Raw genomic sequence first — 24,558 nt, forward strand, 5'->3', positions numbered from 1 at the left:
AAAAAAACAAAGATTTAATCCTTCCCGCTATGTTCATGCTATCTTCAATCTAATGCCAGCAGTGCAATACCACATTCCCGTATTGGGGAAAACAGCTCTGCTGCTACTGCTTGCATCTATTTCTTTACTAAACAGGATTAAATGAGCATTTGAACATGCACATCCAGCACAAAGTTATTTTAAACCGCAAATTTCAAGTAAAGGTTTCAGAAATCAGAGGTTAATACAGGGGGAAAGAGCAGCTTAGCTGATCTGAAAAAAGGAACAAAAACATGCTAGATGAGCACATTCGGAAATACAGTATCACTTAGTCAGCACATGCACATGTTTTAAGATGATGCCTTAATTAAGGAGAGAGGTTTCAACATCAACAGTGATTACTCAGCTGATAGCCATTTTAAAAAAGCATGTGACAGTTGCATGATTTCATTCCACATGGCAGTGCCAGATGGGATCTAAGAACTGCCTTTTTTATCAACAACAATATATAGCGCATACTGTTCAAGTAGAATGTGAAGACTCTTCCCAACTAATGAGTCCCAACTACACAGGAGAGGAGAAAATATATCCAGAGTCATTCGTTAACCAGCAGTGGAGGAGCAAGGGGGCACAGAAAGGGCAAGTATATTTCAATCTAGATGGATGAGTTGTGACCCACATGTTTAGAACTGGTTCATAAGGGACAACTGCATATTCTTGCATATCCTCAGGGTTCCTTCCAACTTTTATGATCCTATGATTTCTGATTTTGCCTGGTAGCTCAGTAGAGCTGGCAAGCAAAAGGTGTGCCTGCTAAGCAGAAGCTGCAGCCCAAGATCCAGGGATACCACCTATGTATTCTTCCCTGTCATATCCACAGAGTTAATAGAAAGTATGCAAGCAGACAGCTGACATTTAAGCTTCACTTACAGCTTTAGAAATGACTGTTCTTTTTTTGGGGGGCAGTTAGCTTTGCAGGATGTGCCTTAGAAGCACATTCTCAAAGTCCAAAACTGCTCCACTGTCACCTTGCCTTAGAATCAGGACTACTGATCAGGGATGCACACATACAAATGTGTTTCCCAGTACTGTACCAATCATCCAAGCAAAAACTCTGGACTGCATTGCTTTCAATGGAAACTGTATTTGGAGGTGCATCCTTCCGAAACCAACACACTGCAGACAGACAGCATATGTGGATTCTCATCATCTCTGCACTGAAAGTAGCACACATTTGCATGTATAAATCATAAACAAGTGATGTTTATATACCATATACTGGTATCATCTATCTCCAAACTAAACCCCAGGCCTGCAAATTATCTATTAGGTGAAAAGAAGGGGTTCCAGAAGGTATGAAACTCTCCTTGTACCCTTAAGTAGGTATATAACCTGTTCTTGCATATCATGTGAAAGGGGCGATAAGTCATTGTGTTAATTCTGGAAAAATCCAGTATCCATCACTCTTGCTCACATCTGCTCTGGCTTCACATCACTTGGGCAATATGTGGTTAAGTGGTTAATTTTTTGGCCACTACTTTTTTTTTAATTTTTAGGCAAGCAAGGGGAAGTTCCCCTGCCCTCCCCCTGAGCTGTTAGTGGCATTCTGTTGCATTATTACAGGGATGGGCAACAGACAGATCCCAGCAGGAATACCAACTCCTGACTTTTTACAAAGGGCATTAGGCAAAAGCAATGGGAGGATGGGAGAGGGGAGCTGAAGAAGAGATGCGTGCAGGATGGGGGTGGTGTCAAACAGACTCCATAAACCCCTAGAGGGAATAAGGCTGATGTCCCCCAAGACACGTGCATCAGAAGCAGAAGAAAGACTGCTAAACTATTGGAACTCCCAAGCACAAAGAATATCTTCAAAATCTAATGCACATAGTGGAAGCCGCCCCGCTACAACTAGCAACAAACAACAGGACTCCACTTCCTGCTGTTCATGTCAGTCCTTATTACATCAGAGGGACCTAAATCTTGACCCCACATTTCTGCATGTTAACCCATGTGGCAATAATGGCTAGAAGCATGCCACGCCTAATCCTTGTTAAGAGGCACTTGGAATGGAATTCAAGTAAAAGGAGGCCAGCAGACCCCAATGCTGGCTCACTTTCTTTTAAAACATGCCTGGGGAATCCATAAATCTATGCCGCTAACCAGAAGTGTCACGGGTAGGGAGGAATAAATCTGTCCATTTCAGTCTCTCGTTTTTCCAATCTCACTGCTCAGTCCAGTACATATTTCCACACCAGGTTTTCAAAAGTCTCAATGAAAATGCATCAGTATTTCAGCATGTGTTTCTCCTGCTATATTCAGTTTTGAAAGCCATCTTCCCTATTGTGTGCTGTTTTTTATGCGCACCTCCCCCCTCAAAAAGCCACATTTTTGTACACAACCTTTGGTTGGAGAAGTACATTAAGAAAATTCGAAGGAACGTGAATTTTGAAGGATAGCTGCATCTCAGTTTGGATATTGTTTCGGAAAGCATGAATTCGTATGAAAATGTGAAACAACGCAAGTTTCTCCCCATCCCTAGTCATGAGTCAGAAAACACACACACGGTTATATGTATCAAAATGCAGTAGCCATAAAGAGAGAGATGCTGAGGGAAAGAAAAAGACTTGTAAAAAGCCTGGTCAGTCTGTTGACCTTCTTTGTATCTGCTGGAACTAAGAAATTGCTTCTTTGGGAAGCTTATGAGAATGAAAGAGAGAGAGAAACAGAGAAATCTAGCTGAATATATTTTCCCATCTGTCCTCTTACAATGTATTTGGAGCATTTAACACATATTTAAACACAGCTCCTAAGCATCTTTTGGAAAGAGAAAAACTCAAGGCTATAAAACATAATAACTAGCTACAATTGACTAATAGGAATTTGGAAAACAGAACCAAAATGTGTCTTAGGGTAGGGAGAGGTTCCTGCCCTAGAAGGCTGAATTTGTCCTGTCAAAAGCTTCCCTCTCTCCTCGAATCAGAATATTAACTAAGTACATATTATTTAAGTGAATTATACAGTGCAGAAAATTGTGTTGAATCTGCATTAGAAACGGAATGCTTATTAATGATGGTGGATAACCTCTTAGTTATAAGGTTCTGAAATTCATGCCACAATGATAAATTATAAGTTATACTAAACAATAAATTTATAGGTCAAACAAAATACAGCACCCTCCTACCTTAATGCATATTTCTTATGGGCTAAGCTTATAAAATGCTGATAAATGGGGAAAATACTAATATAGAAACTGAGATGGGAGCACATGGGGATATAGTTCTAACAATTCAAAGAGGCAATTGCAAAAGCCTTCTCAGTTATGATTCTTACTATTAAACCATTATCACTCTTGCAGTTCTAGACTACACACATTTACTCAGAGGTTAGCTCCACTGTGTTGAATGTGGCTTGCTACTAAATAAGAGTGCATGGGATTGCAGCCTTATTGCGTGACATACCACACAATCCTCCAAAGGTCTACTGTACAAGTGCAACCAAGATGAAACTTCAGGATCACTTCCAGTTTCCAACCTGTTTCTGAGCAAAAGGGAGCAATCCTTACAAAGAATCTAAAAGGCATTTGACCCGGAAAGAGTCAAGAGTTCAGCAGTGAAGGAGGACAGCTTGTCTGAACTGCACCCCTTCTCCAGAGACCTCAAAATCTACAAGGATTCAAATGCATCAGCAACACATCAAGCATAAAGAATGTGTTGCTAATTGTTTGGATCCTGATCTCTAAAGCAGACAACTAGTGCCAAGAGACTGCATCACAAAAGTTGCAAGAGGCAGGAACTCTAGCTGAGAATGTTTCAATCGTAATGAGCAAACTAAACCACACAAAAATAACATGGCTACCCCTCTGGAGAGAGAAAAGATTTTGTAACATTTGGGGCTTTCCTCCCCATTCAAACATTCCTCCCCCTGCTCTACTACTGTGTGTAATTTTTGCAGAATTTTCTAAATTATAAGATATGGCTGAACTCTGATAGCAGGGGGAGTTTGCTGTTCTCCTTTGTGGTTACATTCCTTTAAATTATTTTGGATCGTCCTCAACTGATTCCAAATCATACCCTTTTGTTGTTGCCCCTATTATCATAACCATTTCCTCATAAAGTGCATGAATTATCTTATTTTACTTGCATGAAATATAGCATTGACATGATTCAACACTCCATGTGGCTTAAGATTCATTCCCCAATGTACGGGCTACTTTCATCCACAAACCACACTGTCTCCTTTTGACTTGCACTGCAATTAAACATACTGAATCACTCCTGGGAAAGCTTCCAGGCATCCAAGTCATCATATGCTAGCTATAAAACATGCTTTCACCTTCCTTCGCCATAGTAAAAAGAATATTATATGAGCCCTGTAAATTCACAATCAAAAGCACTATCCATCCTGAGATGGGCCCACCAGCTTGCAGAACTTTGCAGATATATCTTATTTCCAGATTCTCTGATCTGCACATAATTTTTAAGCTGCCTCGCTGCTGCTGATTGCTTTTGCAAAGTTTCTGGATTCTCCTCAGGGTGTTCTTGTCCTTCTGGGTTTGTCTGCCACAGAGTTTAATGACTGCCAGAGTTCAATTTGGCACTCGAGTAGCTAAAACGGTGGAGGTGGTTTCGATCAGCTGCTTCTGCTATTCACATCCAATTCAAGGAGCAGCGTAAAGAAAGAAGAGCAGTGCCCCAAAAGGATGGCTCTAAATCAGGTGTGGGGAACCTTTGGCCCTCCAGAAGTGAACTACAACTCCCAAGAGCCCCAATAGGCATAGCCAATGGCAAGGGATGATCAGACTACCCTTTGCAGTAGGCAAAACCCAGGACAGAATATCCCAAAAATCTCCTCCGAAAAAAGAGGAACCTTTATTATGCCTACCTGAAGAGAGAACCTTCCCAGAAGTGCTCATCTCCCTAGAGAGGCTCACCTGGCCCCTACCACTAATGGCTTTTCAGTAGTGATGTGGAGTGGAAATTCCCCCAGCCCATTATTTTTCCACATTTCCCCCCTGTTTCCTCAAGTTTATTAGTAACAAGGAATGGATGCCAATTGTAAATACAATATTAGGCAAGCTTGGTAGTTTCAGAGTCTTGAGTCCTGTTTACTAAACAAAAGTAAAGTGAATGTGCCAAATTAGATCCCTATTAAGGGCACCCGAAAATGTTCTGAAGTAAATTGAACGATGACCAAACGAGACAACCTTTGGAGGGACTTACAGGTCTAGGGACTTTGTGAAAAATTTCTTATGTATCAGCATTTCCTTAAGCTACTTTGGAAGTTCTTTCAGGTGGAAAACAACTAGCTGCCATAGTTTCAAGTCACTTTTTATTATGACTGAAAATATAATAAAAATATTTATTAAAAAAAAACACCACAACAGGCCCCATCATGGTGGTAGTGGCACAAGGTGGGGAACAAGTATATTGGGCATGACCCCAAGCCAGCTTTAAATCACCTCCCCACCACAGACTATCAGCAGCTGTGAGAGCAACTTGGGATCCAGCAGATCTCAGGCTGACTTACAGAGCCTTCTCCCAGGCTCTACTGGGAGAAGTCTGCAAGTATCACTTGCCATCAGTAGTAGCTGGTGACATGGGCCGGCTGAAGCAAGTGGCAGGATGCCTCCACTCAATCCAAACGACCCACAGCCCAGTGTAAATCAGGCGGCGGATTGCAGCCTCATTCAGTCCCTGATGCAAATATTACTTCAGCCACGAACTTAGGCAAGCCAGTGGTCTCTCAACCCAGTCCCTCTCCTACCATCTACAATAGTCAAAACAAAATAAAAAAAATCCTTCCAGTAGCACCTTAAAGACCAACTAAGTTAGTTCTTGGTATGAGCTTTCGTGTGCATGCACACTTCTTCTGAAGAAGAAGAAGTGTGCATGCACACGAAAGCTCATACCAAGAACTAACTTAGTTGGTCTTTAAGGTGCTACTGGAAGGAATTTTTTAATTTTGTTTTGACTATGGCAGACCAACACGGCTACCTATCTGTAACATCTACAATAGGAAAAGGATACTGCACTGAGAGCCAGTGTGGTGTAGTGGTTAAGAGCGGTGGACTCATAATCTGGTGAACCGAGTTCATGTCTCCGCACCTCCACATGCAGCTACTGGGTGACCTTGGGCTAGTCACACTCACCTCACAGAGTGTTTGTTGTGGGGGAGGAAGTGAAAGGAGATTGTTAGTCGCTCTGAGACTCCTTAAAGGGGAGTGAAAGGCGGGATATCAAGTCCAAACTCCTCCTCCTCTTCTTATACGGTTGTTAAAAGAATTACAAAGCGAAAGTACATGAAGTGCTTTGAGCATTCAAAATGCACTATATAAAAGGATGAGTTTTCCAATTTTTTTATATTTTAGTTAAGAAAGCAAAGAGAAGGATACTCCTGCATTTAGCAGGACTCCAGTCCTCAGTAATGATGTCACATTCAAAGTTCCAAAACACCATTCTAACAATAGCAACAGTGCTTCATATTTCTGCTAGAAAACTTCACACACATAATTACATTATTTCTAGCAAAGCTATAGGGTTCTAGCTTAGCAGTAAATGTGGCACAGCATAATTACATTATTTCTAGCAAAGCTATAGGGTTCTAGCTTAGCAGTAAATGTGGCACTAGAAATCCAATGTTTCCAGATGTCAAACTGACATCTGGACTAGGGAGAAAAGGAAGCCAAATTGCAAGAAGACAGGTAACACGGTTCCTCTTAAGGAAGCCATTTTCTTTTTCTTTTCTTTTTCATTTCCTTTGTTGCCACCACTGTAGCTTTCAGTATTTAATCCTTGAAAAGAAGAAATACTGCAGACCTAACATCTGCGGATTCGTGAGTGCCCAGTATGACTCAGGCTCAGATGACTACTTAAAGGTGGCTCTTGCTACACAGGCCATGGAAAGTATGCTTCATTTTGCAAGACGCTGCAGTGTTGTACGAGTTCACGCTTACAGTGATCAAGGCTGAACTGCAAAGTCAGGAAGTTACCACAAAGCCATTTTACCATCGTTCAAGCGGTATACAGTGGTACCTCGGGTTAAGTACTTAATTCGTTCCGGAGGTCTGTACTTAACCTGAAACTGTTCTTAACCTGAAGCACCACTTTAGCTAATGGGGTCCTCCTGCTGCTGCTGCACCGCCGGAGCACGATTTCTGTTCTCATCCTGAAGCAAAGTTCTTAACCTGAAGCACAATTTCTGGGTTAGCGGAGTCTGTAACTTGAAGCGTATGTAACGCAAGGTATCACTGTATAAATATTGCGAAATAAAGTAGTATGTATCTCGCTTGCCCGTCCCTTATTTCTGGGATGGTGTACATAAAGCTGTCTGCGTGTATGTGAACATTTTGCAACATGTGAACATGTTGTTTAAAGGATTAAAAAGCTTAAACTCTACCGCATGGATTGGGGAACCTGTGGCTCTCCACAGAATGTTGCTGGAATACAACCCCTGATCATTAGCTATGCTGACTGGGGCTGATGGAAGTCCTAGTCCATCAACACCTGGAGAGCCACTTAGCCATCTCTCTTCTAGTGGCTTGATCTGCACATTATTACCAATGCATGATCACACTCAAATGCAGCACCATTTCCCCTTCTCCCAAATAAACATTTAATAACACAACACTCGTGGAGTTTTGGGGGTTTCCTCATCCATTTCACCTCATTAGCTGTTGGCAGAGACCGCTGAGCACAACATACATAACTTAATGTTACCAAGAAAGTGTGATTTGGGGCTGCAAATCAGGAAGTGATTTGGCCACACTAGTTTCACATGGCGAATATGGCTTTTGGAACATGCTTTCTTCTGATGACAACGTAGGTCTAGCATATGAAACCACATTTTCCTGTGCTGAGAAGAGGTCTTGGTGCATTGGCTTGTAAGCAAATGTCTTTTGAAATGTTTTTGCACAATTGGGGTGGGGTGGGAACCTGTGACCCTTCAGATGTTGCTGGACTCCCATTTCCCAAAAGCCCCTTCCAGCAAGGCCAATGGTCAGAGGGGATGGGAGTTGTGGAGTTTGACCATTTCTGGAGGGTCACCTTTGGCTTAAGTAAACAATTAACAGAAGATCTCGGGGAGAGGAAACTGCACGGCTCACCCTTCACATCTGAGAGCTCTTACAAGATCTGAGTTGAACAGGAAAATGCATTATTAGATCTCCTCACACTTACCTGAACAGATTACACCTTTATATCTTGGGCAGGAGAAGTCATCACACTCGCAGAACAGCCCGTAGATCTTCCCAAATTCGCTCTCGAAGCAGACGCAGTGGTTGCAAGAGCATTCCCCTCGGCCATTGCAGACCCGCTTCCCTTCAGCTTCGCGGCACATGTTCTGGTACATGTTCCCACTCTCGCCTTCCTCACATTCACACTTGGCTCCCACGTGGCCCGGATCGCAGTCACATAACCCACACACGTAGGTGCCGTTCCCACTGCACTTGCTGCTGCTGTGCTCTATCTGTTTGGTACATCCGCACACGCAGTTGTAGGTGACGATCACCTCCAGAGTGTCCCGAAACCAATCCGGCCTGATAGTGAATGTATGCGAGGTGTTCTCAGCGGGGCAACTTCGAGCTTCTACTGATATCTCAAAGGAAACCTATGTGGGAACAGTGAAAGGTAGGAATGGGAAGTCATCAGAAGCCTTTAAAAACTCAAATGTTTTGGCAGAACCAGCTCTACCGTTGGGCAGGTTGAGGCAGCTCCCTCAAACAGCAAATGCCTGGGGGGGGGGGGGAGTGAGCCAAGGAACATATACCAAGTCAGGCTATTGGTCCATCTAGTTTAGTATCATCTACACTGACGGGCAGCGACTTCAAACAGGGTCTCTCTCAGACAGAGACTGAACCTGGGACCTTCTGTATGCTAAGCTCTACTACTGACTGATGGACCTTCTCCTTAGACACCCTGCCATGGGCATCCTCAGCTAGCCTCCTACCGCCCCCACCCCTAGCCCTGGATATAGTGTTGGCTGCTGCCACTACTGAAGCAGGATTCAGCCACCAGTCTGATCAGGTTCTGTCTGCAGAAGGGCAGACGGGGCTGCTGCATTGTCCTGCTCCACACAGAATAAACATTAGAAGTGTAGATGCATGTGAAGCCCTGTTTACAGCCTAGGTTGGAGTTCCTAGGAACAACCTTCAAAAGGAAAAAACAAGGGCAAAGATATCCCTTCAATTGCAGCAAACCCCCATATCATTTCAAGCAATGGGAATATTTTTGTTAAGTTGTTCTTATTTTGCTTTGAAGGAAAGCTCCCTCCTCTAGCATTAGAGCAGAGATCTGCAAGTCTTCCATCCTCCCTGTTACATTTGATTTTATTCTACTGCCATTGCTCTATTCCAGGCATAGGCAAACTCAGCCCTCCAGATATTTTGGGACTACAACTCCCACCATCCCTAGCTAACAGGACCAGTGGTCAGGGATGATGGGAATTGTAGTCCCAAAATATCTGGAAGCCCGAGTTTGCCTATGCCTGCTCTATTCTGTTTGTGTATGCTACTCTGGGAACTTTTTTTTTTTTTTTGAAGAATGTGTTATAAATGCTTAATAAATAAAATAAAAGTGCAATTATCTCTGCAAGCTAAGGGAGAAGTCGGTCTGAACAATGATTTCCTGTTTTCAGGTTGAAAACATTGCCTTAATTCCTCCCCTCCCCCCGTTAATTTTTGTTACATTATTATAGCTGCTAACCTATACACACCTACCTGGAAGTAAGGCTCACTCAACTCAATGGGACTTATTCTGTATAAGCATGCATACAGTTGTACTTTGAATTGCAACTGTGAATCCTTTATTAATGAAAATGAACAAAATGGTGTTGTTGTTTTTAAATGATTGTGTCCACAAGCTACCAAATGCCCATGATATTATGATACACAATCCCCCCCAGTGCCATGTTTTTAAAAACACATGGCATAAAAAACCTGTCAAACTGGTAGATTCAGCAATGATACAAACTAAACTCAACACTAGATATTTTTCTCTTTGAGAAGTGAAGGCCAATGGCTTAGACTGCAAATAAGTGTTGTCTCTTTTATTCCCCCCTTTTCTCCTTTGCTTTTTTTCTTTTTTTAAATGAACACAAATTTGCAGGCTGCTTGGAGAATGCAGAACTGTTGCTAATAAAACAAGGGACAGCCCACTCCTGTAAAACACAGTGGCACGAATGGAGCAAAGGAACTGATTTATGAAACTTAAAAGTATTTACATATGTCAATGCAGCATGTTAGCTTTGCTCCAGGTTTATCTATCAACCAATTTCTGATGTACTTCGAAACAGGCTTGGTTTGAAACACACAGTGGGGATGGGGCAGTCTCTTGGCTCTTTCAAAGGGTCACTGAGAATTCTTCATTTTATTAAAATCCCAGCCTGCTCTGCTCTTCTGCGCCAGGTGGCAATGTGCAGATGGGACACTAGCAAGTTTCACTATTAGTAACCCCAACAGTGCTGTCCTCAATTCAGAAAAAGCATAGGAAAGCCTGATCTAGAGACTTGCAGGGGTATGAGTAGCTCTCCTCCTTCACAAAGGAAAACAGATCAAAAAGAGCTTAAAAGGTTTGCTGGGAGGAGCCCCAGGATTACATGGACCATAGAAGTTTCCCAATCCTGTGATCAGAGCAGATCAGAACTCACAATACCCAGATTCTGTCTTCTTCAGGGGAACAAGCATGAAGCATCTACAGCAGGCTTCCTCAGCCTTGGCCCTCCAGATGTTTTGAGACTACAATTCCCATCATCCCTGACCACTGGTCCTGCTAGCTAGGGATCATGGGAGTTGTAGGCCAAAAACATCTGGAGGGCCAAGGCTGAGGAAGCCTGATCTACAGTGCCTTCTCCCAATGTGTGATTTGATATATTCATTTCTATTGGATAACGATGGCACTTATTGAAAATGCCTATGCAAATAGGCCTTGTTCATGTCACCTATCTGCACTTTCTCTTTGCAGGGTAGCGGGGAGGAGGGGTGCCATTCAAGGCCTTCTCACATAAGTGCTTTTTGGGTTTTATAAAACATTTTTCCTTATTTTTTTCATTAATAACACTCCAATATGGGCCACATTATTACAATGTCAAATCATAGTACAATTTTAAAAGCCAATTATACATTTCCAAATTAAACAAATCTGGTGACTTCCTGTGTTCTGATCGTCCAAAGATAATTATTCCTTGGTCCTTCTCACTTAAGTGTTAATGCACATAGGCCCCAGTTCACACTGAATATTTGACACACTGCGCTGGATGTAAGCAAAACCACAGCTTGCATCAACATTCTACTGTGCATAAAATCCACAGGCTGGGGCCACGTGGGAAGGCGATTATAGTAACAGCTGAGGAACGAGCACGGGAAGCAAAGTAGGCAATTGTTTGCAAATGCTGCTTTTCTGACTTCTGTCTGTCAAGAGAAGGAATCTGCTTCCCCAGCTCTTTCCAAGCACAAATGCAAGGGGTTGTGAGCATGCCCCGACAATATAAACTCACGACTAGCCAAGTACAGATTAGTGCTCACTGATGTAAGATTGCAAAGTTGCCCCAAGGTAAATGGGGGATAAGGCCCCTTGAACTCAGTGGGGCTTACTTCTGACATGCACAGGAATGTGCTGCTACCGTGTGAGCAAGGCAAGGGAAAGTAGTAAGCCAGCTGATGAAGAAGTTCAAAATGAGAATAACAAATTAAAATGCTTTTACCATTTTCAAAATAGATTACATAACGTATGGAATGGAAAGCTGCTTCCCTCAAGCCCAACACGTTGTGGCCTTCCAGTTTCAAAGCAGCCCTCAAACAGAATTCACTGGCAGAATTTGGTCTCTCTTTTTCAATATCAGATCTGGATGCAATCCTCTTAAACTCCTATCTCTAAACTAATAAAAACTGAATTTATGTGCCACTGTTGAGGGCACAGCCCACCCAGCGCAGCTCAGAATATCAAAAACATAACAATGAACAATCTTACAGCCATCTAAAACTGACAAGGGCAGCAACATTAAGTTATCAAAGGCTACTTAAATAGCAGAACAATATAACAACTAACAACAGCTATATTCTGCAACGTAGCTCCCTAGGTGGAAGGAATTTTTTTACATAGAGCCCGTTTGAAGAAGGTGGGTTTTTAGAAATTCATGGTGCAGAGGTCACAGGCACCTCTGAGAGGAGGGAACTCCTATTATTGAACTGCCTCAATTATCCCTTTCATGGGAGCCCGATGGCCCACATGCAATTCTACCACAATTATTTCCTATTCTGTCCACTGGATAAACAAACTCACCGTGTCTCCTATCTGAAGATCTGCACACTTCCTGACTCCAGGGTATGACAAGCCATCCTGACACGTGGCTGTGAAAGCCAGGTTGAGGTCCTCAGGGTTATCCCAGACAGTTAGCTCTACTTTAGATCGGATACTCTAGAAAAGGAAAATAAACAGTCCCATCAGTTAAAATTTTTTAAAAGCACATACATCATTTCACTTCCTAAGACATTTGTAGGAACAAACTATGCACTAATGGCCACATCAAATTATATGAAACAGCACAGTGATCTAAGGTTGCATCCATAGTAGCGATAAGGAGCACCTCCCTTCTTCATCAGTGCCACATTCCATAGTTCTTGGTGCTAGGAAAGGTTCCAGTTTCTAGCTGTTAAGAAACATGTTTAGGTTGTGAATCATAGATAAACAGAAGTGCTACTAAAGAATCCAGAGTTAGTGGCTGAGAAATAAGCTTGCCTCTTTCCTGGAAGACCAATCCCAATATTGCGGAAATAATTGGGCATAACCACCACATATGAAAGGAAGTGCCTTGCTTTCCACAGTTTCCCTAGCACAAGAGAGAGGTGAAGTTGAGTGATTTATTTTATGAACAGCATATGAAGTAAGACACCACCAAAAGAGTAATTTGTTGGCATTTTCTTTTATTCCAGCTGAGACTGAGAGGAATGGAGGTTCATTCCACAGAGCGCTCCAAGAATCATCTTGTATTTGAATTTAAAGGCCCTGGGATTTTACTGCTTGTGTATTTGAGGATGAAGGGAGGTGTGTGTGTGTGTGTGTGTGTGTGTGTGTGTGTGTGTGTGTATATATATATATATATATATATATATATATATAATTAATTAATAAATAAACATTATGAAGAGGAAAAATGGCTCTTTTAGTATTATTGTAATTTTGTCTAATGTACGTCTCAAAGTTGTTGAGGGGTCTGGTGGCTTGGGATATTATAACAATCACTGCACTTCCTAAATCTGTTCTAAGGATTCTTCCAAACCTCTTCACCTGCAGTGATGTTTGAACTGACTAAATCCCCTACATCTCCTCTCTAACCAAGAAACTTCATGGAATATAATTGTCCTACTGCCAAGCCCAGAGTTGCTTCTCCACCACTTGCCCTTTTGCCTGCATTCCTTCTCTGTGATGCTTCACTCACTGCCTAGTTCCTCTTCATCAGTATTCCAGTGTTAGCAAGTGGGCAGTACTGTACTGGCTTAACAATGAGTTGGGCACACGTAACTATAATGGTGACTGATTGTTTATCCTTTGCTCATTACCATTGCTGTAAAAATAAGTTCAAACCTTTTATGGTCCCCCACTCCTCCCTTCAGGGTCTTTGTTTATAAGCATTTTAAATAGCTATAAAGATTCATTGTCATCGTCTGGTGACTTTTCCAATGAGATAAACAGGATATCAAGTATTTCCAAATCAAAAGCAGAGTAGCAGAAAGTCTCTGTGTTGTGTGTGTGTTTAAAAAAATGCATCTCTGCTGGATTCTCCAATGTTAACATGGCTTGTTTTTCAATAGACCCAGCATGCTGCTCTCCAGATATAATTGGACTCCCAGCTCTCATCAGCGCTTGCCAGCAAGACCAATGGGCAAGGACAATGAGAGTTGTAGTCCAACAGCTTCTACAGGGCACCATGTTCGCTATGGCTGTCTTAATACATTAAAATACCAACGAAACTGGAATCTAATTATTATTATTATTATTAATTGCTTATACCACACCCATCTGGCTGGGTTTCCTCAGCCACTCTGGGCGGCTTCCAACAAGAGATTCTTAAACTCTAAATAATTCCAAAATTCTTGTGGCGTACCCAGCAACAAATCATCTGCTGCCCACATGCCAACTATCCTCATCAGCCTCCCACACAATCAAAACAAACGGAGGAAATGGGCATCCCTCATACATGCCATCTCCTTTTCCTGCTGTGATCTTTAAAACAAAAATATGCTGCCAGTCAGAACCGGTATTACTAGGTTGAATGTGCTGCTGCCTTTATTATTCAGCATAATTTCTTTACAGGCAGGGTCTATCTACAAGTCAAATACAGGACAAAAGGGACCACAAAAATATTAACAAGTAGGTTCATGCCTATGAGTGGCTGATTTCCTTTCTCCCAGCAGCCTCTTTTATGGTCCCAAAGAGCCAATCGGGGGACAACATGGACCACCACATTGCATAATGCAGCTTTGACTTCTAATAGGCATCCATGCAGCTGAGCTTAACCTCTAAGCACTGCTCCATGGGAAGAGGCTAAAAGTGCTTTTCTGGCACTCATGAGGGAAAGGGAAGTAATCAAAAGGAAGTAATAAACACTCTGGAACAGCACTTCTCTGCGTTGAAACATTATAGAGAAAACAGTCAAGAAACAGGATTAACAATGAGAAATCGGTTAACAGGAATTCAAGCCAAGAGATGAAACTGTTAGAGCTCCTATTCTGGCTTCAATCCATCAAAGCAAAATAATTTTATGTTCTTAGACAGCACCTATGTACAAAATCACCTACATACAGTACGAGAAGATCCGACCTCAGAATCTCCACCAAAAAGCAAGAGAAATAATTCGAAGTGGGTAATTTGTGTAAGCAGACAAATATCTGTTCATTATTTATTTACTGCATTTCTATCCCACCTCAAGGTGATTTTAAGCTTTTGGAGCTTTTTTCATCATGTTGCCATGCATCTAGGCTTCCCATGACATTTGACCGATTCGGCAAAAATTCCCCCAACGCCATTTTTACACCCGAAAATCAGGACATGTCAGGAATTTTCCTGACATATGGCAAGCCTGAGCTAGTGGGGATTTGAACTCCAGTCTCCTAGGTCCTAGTCCAGGACTCTAACTACTACACTAGACTGGCTCTTCTGTGGTTCAATAGAGAAACTCAAATGTCACAGTTACCAGGGCAGGGGATGGCTGGCCAACAATGATGATGGAGGATGTGTGAAGCAAGAAGAAACAACTAGACTGACAATCTGAAGAGAAATGGACTGTAGTAGTAAATTTAAGGAAATCCATAGATTTACAGTGCAGGACACAAGTTCAAATTTCTTACCAGCTAAGTGGCATCATTTGCACACACCTCCTTTCATGATATGCTTGCAGATGGCACAATGTTATGTCTGCTCCCCAATACCACACTTGAATGCATCTTTTATTATGAGACTCCTTTGTAACCACTTTGAGAGCCCCTTGGGGCCACAGAGAGGGATGTAAGTATTCTAAATAATTAAAACATACAGACGAAGTTGATGACATCTAAACACCAAAAGTGAAAAACTCACATTGTAGGCCTTGACTATAAGCTGGATAATATTTGTAGAGTCTTGATTTAAAATCTCTACTGTCGTTCCAGGAATGAGGGCAGTAAGGTTCTTTTGAGAGAGAGAGAGAGAGAGAGAGAGAGAGAGAGAGAGAAGTACACAAGAAAAACAAGTTATTTAAAAACAAAGGAAATTATATCCTCTCATAAGTTTCATCAATATAATTAAAAAGCCATGATTTTTTAAATGGGAAAAACATTGGTCCTTGGAGACTTCTGTTCACTAACATTAATTAGGTGGAGGAGAATGGGAAATTTTGTTGAAAGAGACACAAGGTACTTTGAGCCTCTGAACAGGGCAGAGACATAATTCACTTTTAAGTAATAAGATTTAAGTAACGGCAGGCTGGGCTGAATACACTACTGTTGGCAACGTTCCCAAAATAAGGATTAAATCCCATAGCTATTTTTGGTGCCTTCATGATCACCAATGTTGATCTATTCACTTTAAGAAGCTTAGCTGCTTTTCACTGAAGCGCCATTCTGAAATTAACTGAAGAATGAAATTTGGAGGAGGGCGCACTGCAGAGCTGCTTGGGGCTGCAACCCTAACCCCACTTATTTGGAAGTAAGCCCTACTGAATGCCAACAGGACATACCTCCGAGTAGACACAGTTAGGATTGCAGCCTGATTTGCACAGAGGCAAAGCTCCCAGGGCTTAAAGCCAGATCATAAGCACATTCTCAAGTGCTTTTTAATTCAAAGCAGCTCTTCCTTCCTCCTAAGTAATAGACGTCTTAACACTCCTCTCACCCCAGAACTCCAGTGGCAAAACTGCCGCCTTGCAATCTTAATCAGACCTGAAAGAGTCCTTTCAAGATTCTCAAGATTGGGGCAAGGATGGGGAAGTTCCAAAAACAGTGGACAAATCTGCAATTGAGAGCTCCCAGTGTGCCTGCATGTGTGAAAATATGCCATATTCCTGCATGTGTTTGTGTGTGCCTTCATGAGAGTGTGGCCCACATCCACCTTGGCATGAAACCCCTGGAGGAGCTACAATGGGGCAATGCAACCCTCATAAAAGATTATCCACCCCTGGAGTGGGGTGACTTTCAAGGCCCACTCTGACTCTACTGACTTCCCCCTTCACTTTCCAGCAGGTTTCAAACAGGAAATCAGTTCCTTCCTCTTTGCGCCTAACACTTACCTTATAAAGAACATAGTGACTTTTCGTCACTGCAAAAATTAAGTGTATATTGTTCTCAGCTAGTTTCTCTGCAAGAAGAGCAAGAGAAGGATAATCCTAGAAAAAGATAAAGAAAGAGAGACCAGTGAAGACAAAGAAAATGAATTATAACTGCTTTGCAACTTTAATCCTATTTGCCTGCGAGTAAGTTTCATTGAAGTTAACAGGGCTTCCTTCTGAGTAGATATGCATAGAATTGTGCTTTAAAAGACTCCAAGCGTATACAATTATAGCTAAGCACACACATCTGCAAATAAGAGATTTCCACACCATGGATGTACTTTAAGACCTATTTCATATTACGGCATCCGTGTGTCAAGGAATGGAACTCTGTGGCCCGTCCAAACTAAAGCTCTATTCCTGGTTTGCCATCAGTTAAGTGCACTCATTATGATCACGTGAAAACTAGGCCAATTCACAGGGTTGTTGTTATAGAGGTAAATTACAGAGAATTGCCAGGGCAATAACCCAAAATAGGCAGCAATAAAATTCAAGTGCTTTTATTACAGTAAAACAAAACAAAAACAAGAGCAGGGCAAGTTAAGTTAAAACTTGATAGGTAACAACTCAACCCACCCACACAATGGCATACATGAAGAAATGTGCCTTCCGCTGGCACTGAAAACTCAAAAGAATCAGTGGGGTGACAAATTTCATAATCAGGGAGCCACTACCAAGAAGGCCTCCCCTGTAGAGCTTAATACCCAGGAAGGCCTATATGGTATAGTGGACACTTCATCACTTAACTAGTTTCCAAGCAAATTAGTCGCATTAAGTCAGCCAAGCAATGAATAAATAGGCATGCTGCCCAATTCCCCACCAATTATGGGGTCAGCCGTTCTCTTTACCCTTTTTCATTACATCCCAAAACCTCTTCTCAGGAAGTTCTACATAGCTTGCACTGAGCCATCATGACCTCCCAATCCAGGCTAAGACCATGTGCCTACATTATGTATTCTCAGACCATTCTCTGCACTCTCAAAAGAAGATATAAACCAGTTGATCTCCCCCTTCCAGCAGCACCACCCCCCATTACCCATACCAATGGCAGTGAAGTAACAGCAGGAGAAGGCAGCATCTTGCCCCAGTATAAACAAGTGGAGGAAAACCTCTCTCACATCACACATTTGGAGCAAAGAAGAGAGTTCTGATAATAGCAATCCACTCTGTTTAGGCCTTGTATCAATCACCTCCAGCTCAGAGCAAAGCTTAGTATGAATGCGCTCTTAAGAATACTGTTTATACCCTCCACTTCTTGTTGCATATAAAATTATAGGCAAGACGCTGAATAATTTGTACAGACAATTCTGAACACCTAATCTTTAGTGCCATCTGAATCCCACAGAAATTAACAAGACATGTATTCCATGAAGCTCATTCACCTGGGAGTTTAGGATTGCAGCTTTAAGTATTTATCTATGCACATTAGTACTATCCATTTCAATGGAAATTAGACATGCCAAACTTTTCACGACTTCCAGCCCGTCCAGTGTGGACCGGCCAGTAATGTTCCCATTTTACAGATGGAGAAACTGATGACCAACCAAGGCCATCCAGCCAAGTCTCTGTTGGAGCAGGAATTTGTATCCAGGCCTTCCTTTGTGAACCACGCTGACATTCTTCCAATACTATGCTGGCAGAATAGATTTTCATGTGATTTCTAGGCTAGTACACAAATTCTCGAAATGGCCAATGAATATTTATATTTACTGACTTTGTTTACTCAGGAAAACAAAGAAATGTCCTGTGGAAGGATTCAAGCCCATTGTCTAAAGACAGCGAGTTAGGAACACTTTCAACATGGAGGGAGGGGAACATTACATGCTCATTAAAGGGCGCAATAATAATTAGGATTTGCAATTTGCCTGGCCTGCAGAAAAACAACCCAACAGCTATGCAAGAACAAAGCGGCTCTTCATCCAGAAAAGCCAAAGGAGGAAAATAGCTATCTGCAGACATCTTTACTGAATTCAAAGTGTCAATAATAATAATAATAATAAATTTTATTTATATCCCGCCCTCCCCAGCCGAAGCCGGGCTCAGGGCGGCTAACAACCATCAAATAATCCAATATACTAAAAACATTTCATTATAAAAATTAATTAAAATCAAATTGATGGCAACCGTTAAGCAAAATTCTGTGCAGATTGCCAGAGGAGGGAGTCAGGCTGCGCCCTGACCAAAGGCCTGGTGGAACAGCTCTGTCTTGCAGGCCCTGCAGAAAGATGTCAGGTCCCGCAGGGCCTTAGTCTCTTGTGACAGAGCATTCCACCAGATTGGAGCCGCAGCCGAGAAATCCCTGGCTCTAGTTGAGGCCAGCCTAACCTCTCTGTGGCCTGGGACCTTCAGGATGTTTTTATTTGCAGACCGTAAGTTCCTATGTGGGACATACCAGGAGAGGTGGTCCCGTAGGTATGAGGGGTTTACCTTGTCCTTTGATTACCAATATTTTATTTATATACTGATACACATAAATGGAAGGACAGCACTTAGCTAGTAAGGGGCAAACAGAAGCTGAAACACATGACTGCTGCTGAAAGCATAATGGAGACACAACAAGTTGCACTGAAACACAGTAAGTTGTGAGACATTCACATAGCCACCGTCTTTAAACAGCAGTTAAGGGTTTGGGGGTAACAAGTTGTTCCATCCTGAAATGAAATGCAACAAGGATCAGTGATACAGAACACTGATAAGGAGCAGCTGTTTACCTCACAAAACATTGAGGAAAGAACTGGAATGAAGCAAGGGACTCCATGCAGCAGCTTTTATATACACTATTTTGCATCATGCAGGGCTCCGGAGACACAAGGGAATGTGTTTTTAAAACTGTCTAATCATCCAAATGTGAAGTCAAAACAACATTGTCGCATTCAATAGGCCCTTAGAATGATAACTAGACATTTTACACATCCATTTCATTGCTATGCATTCTCACCAGTTGATTGGAAGCGGTGTATTCATTGGCCTCATTCAGGTGACACTGCCCATCATGTGGCTGCACCAATCCACCCAGCTTCCCATCCAGTGCTATGTGTGGGACATCATCCGTAGTGAACACCAACAAGTGAGAAGCCTCCTTCCGCCATCCAATCTCCTTCTACATTGAAGTCAAGGCAAAAGAAGAAACCCGTCAGCCTTTGCTCATGCCAACAGACAGTTTCTTTCTGCACAAAGCCATTGCATCAGGAAATAGGCATTGCTTAGGTATCATCAATAACACAGATAAAACTATTTTGTAAAAGAGCTGTGAACAGAAACAAAGCCACAGGAAAACAATAAAAACAGAGCAGAATTATAACCATAACCTTCAAATTCTGTAACCAGAAATTCTAATGCATGTATTGTAATAAACGAAGCAGAACTGTAAGTAAAAATTCAGTCCCTGGTGAGTAACTTGTAATGCACAGCATAATCTGTGCATGACATTATCTGCAGCAATTAAAATATGATCTTCCTGCCACTGGTAGGAAGATATGGAAACCCAGTCTTCCAAATATTCATCTCAATGGAATTAGGCATCATCCTATTGATAGGAAACCCTCTTAAACAACTGACTCCTGCCTAAAGCGGGCAAATGGTTGCTCTAGCCATTCAAGCACAATGATGTTTTCAGTGGTCAACACACATGTCGCAGCCAGTAGCTGACAGCATGACCTCCAGGTCCAGCAAGATGCCACACTGGCTGTGAAACAGGTACAATACCCCAGTAGCCTGTGAGACCTGCTTATTTGAAGGAAATATCCAAAAGAGCAAAGGCTGCAAAGGGCAGGCCAAGTCAAAATATAAGATGCCATGTATGCACTGCAGCAACTAACTGCATTTTCCAAGGGGATATATTAGTTTAGGAAAGTTGCACCTCCTTTGAGGTCAACATAGACTTGGTCAACTTGGAAAATCAGATTTGCTGACCTCAAGTCCTGTAAGAGTTCACTAATCATGCAATTGTTCCTCCGGGGGGGGGGGGGGATATTCTATTGCAGTTCCCAACTCTAGAATCATAAAAAGTGGCATGCATTTTATATTTGCTCCCGAAACTTAGGAAAGCAGCTCAATTTTCAGAACAGCCAAAAAAAGGTGTGAAGAAATAAAATTTAAAAAGCCATATGAGACATTATTATTAGCAGCAGGTGTAAAAAAACCAATGCTGTCTTTAGTGTTCCCTGCTGAACACAGGAAATAACTCCCCCCTCCAGGGAAGTGACAAACATATTATCCTTTTATTATGCTGACAGCAGTTTGAATAAAAATTGTCTTTCTGCCAAGAGTGGAACTTTTGCCAAGGCAGCTGACGAGAGGCAACTGTGCCTGCACATTTAAGAAGAAGGCTGTGTTTTGATCCGCACAGAAGCTATGGGTTTTATATATATATATATAAAAGGAAAACAAGCAGCAGAAACTGAAGCTCTGTCAGATAGATGCAACCTATCCAAAAATAGTATCAACAGATTCTTAAAATAGGCTGTCATGCCATATACCTTGCTAATATACAAAGGCAAAAAAGGACAAGAAAAGTATTTTACTACAAATGCTGCACCCAAATCCCAGTGCCAAATGCAGTCATTGTTCATAAACAAGAGGCATATTTAGGATCTACTGGCAAGGAATGCCACTGATGGAACTGCCAGCCAAAGGGACAAGTAACAATGGCACTGCAATTTTTCTTCAGATGGAGACATATACTAGGGATAGTTCCACCCGACAGATACAGGGACACACAAATGTGCCAGACCCTGTCTTTTTGTGCTTCGAAAGGGCAAACTAGCACATATACCCTATGGTGAGATGAACAAGTCCCAAGTGCAGGTTCTGCTCACAAATCTCACTACAGAGATGTATAATTTCCCCAAGCTAACCTAAAAAGCACAAATTCCACATGGCGCACAAAGCTATTCTGAGAATTCATTTACTGGTGCCATTTTTAAAAGTATGTTCTCCCCACACACAATCAATTAACTTCCCATCTCCAATACCCGCAACCCCTACAGGCTACAAGGAATGGCAGATACAATGGTACCTTGGTTTGCAACCGCTTTGGATTACAACCATTTTGGATTACAACCATGTCAAACCCAGAAGTGTGTGTCCCTTTTTTTGGATTACAACCCATTTTGGGGGGGATTACAACCCATTTTTTTGGGAGGCCCCATTGGTTAAAAGCGCGCCTTGGGTTACAACCTGTTTTGGTTTACAACCAGACCTCCAGAACGGATTATGGTTGTAAACCAAGACACCACTGTATAGCCAACCATTCACAATCTGCCAGAAGTTACTCACCTCACACACAGCAGCCTGCAAGATTGCGTCAAAGCCACCTTCTGGGGCATCCCTATTGCGGGAAACCTTCTGTTTCTGAACCTCTTCATTAAACCGGTCAACTTTATCCGTGAGGGACAAAAGGTGGCGAAATCCAAAGGATGGGACGCAACTGGGAAATAACTTGTAACTAGAAAAGAAATGAAACATCATTGAGAGTCATTTGTCTGCACAGTAAGATAGTAACACCAGAGTTTGCGTTGTACTTCATACCTACTAAAGCTGCTCAAGAATGCAAATTCAGAGCAACTTTCTGGCTTGAAAAATTACTCAGATTCCGAATAATGTACAGTGACACTGGAAATGAGGAACTGAATTTTGAAACTGAATATGCCCCAGTCAAAAGTCTCTATAGAGATTTCTTTCTGAGTAACCTTGGTACTGGCTGTTGTTCAGGATTGAGATTTTGGCATGAACCAGGAAAGAAGCAGGCAAGCCTTAGGCCTGCTCCAGTTGGACTGTCCCTTCCAACCTACCCCAAGAGGGCAATATTCCATCAATTGCCCTGTAGGGAGGATCTTGATGACTTTTCAAGTAGTTAAACAATGTTTATTGTATTTTAAAAATACATAAAATTAATTGGAAGCAACCTTGGAAATATTTATATTCTGAAAGATGGGAAATAAAGAATTGTAATAGATACATAAATATTTGAGTGCATGTTGTTTAAAGGAGTAGGAGAGAAACTGGCCTGCAATTCCATTGGGGCTACATCAGGTGATCATAATGTGTATGCAAAAGAGCCCTACAGATTTTTAAAAAATATTATTTCCCCCTTCCTTGTCATAGTGTCACTATCACCTCGGCAATGTGAGAAGCCCACCAGGGAAGAAGAGGGGCCTGAACTGGCCATGATGAACAACGGCTGCTGCTGCTGCTGCTGCTGAAAGCTGAGGAACAGATGGAAGGAATGCTGGAAAATTCTCTGTTTTCAGTCTCTGTCACTCTGTCTTGTATTTACATGACTGCTTTATGTACTCATGTGGTTGAACTGACAAGCTCATTTCTCTGCATGGTATGTGCTAGAGTGAAGCAAGTCTCTCAAGTCTCCCCACTTCAGAAACTGAAAAACAACTATCCCATTTGAAAAGGACTTTGCTTTGCTTTCACTAGTTCTATGGTTTCAGAAGAATAATTTCATTTTAATCATGCTACTTTCTCTTATAAGCATGAACAGGAGTCCCTAGAAGCTTAGCAGCTTCTAGTTCAGTTAGCTAATACTCTGTGATTTGAAGCTTAGCAGAGATCTTATGTCAGTGTTAAGTTGGGGTGGAGGCTTTGGCAAATTGGCCATCATAAATAACATAGAACCTCAATATGCTTGTTCTCTCCTCTTCATTCTCAGTAGTCATATATGCTACATACTAGGGGTTGTATTAACTGAGGCTAAACCAATCTGGAAAACAGAGCTCTGTGAAGGGTGTAGAGGTGTCTCCTAACAAGTCACAGCACCCTTAGCAAACTACAGCCCAGAATTCTTTGGGAGAAGCCATGAATGTTTAACGTAGTATGATACTGCTTTAAACGTATACTGCAGATGGGACTGTGGTTGGCAAGCAGAAACCATCCTCCAACCAAATAAGCATACCCTCTTCTCCCCTTCTCTTACCAGTCTTAATCATAATTTTAACATTACATCTGCACTGAAAATAACCCCTGGTTTCAGGTCACTGCCAAATCATCTGCCAACCAGATTTCAGATCTGGTATCAAATCATGTTTAAGTTGGAAACCACTTAATGTTGGAAACCACTTTATGTTGAACCATAAATTAGGGAAGCAAGAACAAGGGACACTGGTAATTAACAGCAGCAGAGGGGGTTGGGGGGAGAGAGGTAAAGGAAGAACTGCCTGTCTCCTGATTTGAGAAACTCCTGATTCCAAAGATGAGTATACAGAGAGTCAGCATTGTATCCACCAGGCCAAAGATACTGACTTTTCTAGTAGGTTATGAAAATGTGGCCTTGAGTGGGTGTGATTAAACGGGCTCTGTAACCATGATAAGTTACATTAGAGAAGGACATACGTATGTTTTGTATTTTGCCTGCCTTGTAAATTTGCTGAAAACCCTGACTTCCCATGCTGCACTTTGGGGTTGAAGTGCTTTTCTTGTTCTGTGTTCCTAGCACAGAACAGTTTGGACGATGTGCACTAATTACACACCCAAAAATATTGTTAATTAAAGTGCAGGAGATTTTGTCTACAAATAGTGGTTCACTTTACAGTTCTCTTCCACAATTTTGTGGTTTCATTCTCCTTTTTTCACACGGTTATCAGCCTAATTCAGGTGTTCACAGTCTACAAGCAATGACAAGTCGCACAAATCAGTGGCCCACTGACACGCCTCACACCCTCCAACACATCCCTTTCTCCGATCTCAACCTTCCATGAACTGGAGAGCCAAATGCTAAAGTGAGGAGCTTCTTCTACTTGTGGAAGCTGCCTGCCCGATTTAGAACACTCGGGCTATTAG

General features: G+C 42.0%; 2 protein-coding genes across 2 annotated transcripts in view; one reads left to right on the plus strand and one right to left on the minus strand.

Moving 5' to 3' along the window:
* UMPS (uridine monophosphate synthetase) overlaps positions 1 to 24,244 on the plus strand; it is a 55,475-nt gene extending 31,231 nt beyond the window's left edge. Inside the window, exon 7 of the transcript XR_013843189.1 lies at positions 22,876 to 24,244. The gene's annotated coding sequence lies outside the window, so the exon portion shown is untranslated. The remainder of the gene's footprint in view (positions 1 to 22,875) is intronic.
* The window catches only part of ITGB5 (integrin subunit beta 5), a 79,125-nt gene that overhangs the window by 20,821 nt on the left and 33,746 nt on the right, over positions 1 to 24,558 (minus strand). Inside the window, exons 5-10 of the mRNA XM_079993424.1 lie at positions 22,048 to 22,216; positions 19,709 to 19,870; positions 16,732 to 16,827; positions 15,546 to 15,635; positions 12,252 to 12,386; positions 8,154 to 8,583 (exon numbers count right to left, since the gene is read on the minus strand). Coding sequence (XP_079849550.1) covers positions 8,154 to 8,583; positions 12,252 to 12,386; positions 15,546 to 15,635; positions 16,732 to 16,827; positions 19,709 to 19,870; positions 22,048 to 22,216 — 1,082 coding nt within the window. The remainder of the gene's footprint in view (positions 1 to 8,153; positions 8,584 to 12,251; positions 12,387 to 15,545; positions 15,636 to 16,731; positions 16,828 to 19,708; positions 19,871 to 22,047; positions 22,217 to 24,558) is intronic.

This window comes from Podarcis cretensis (genome assembly GCF_951804945.1).
Source record: "Podarcis cretensis genome assembly, chromosome: 1".
Taxonomy (NCBI): Eukaryota; Metazoa; Chordata; class Lepidosauria; order Squamata; family Lacertidae; genus Podarcis; species Podarcis cretensis.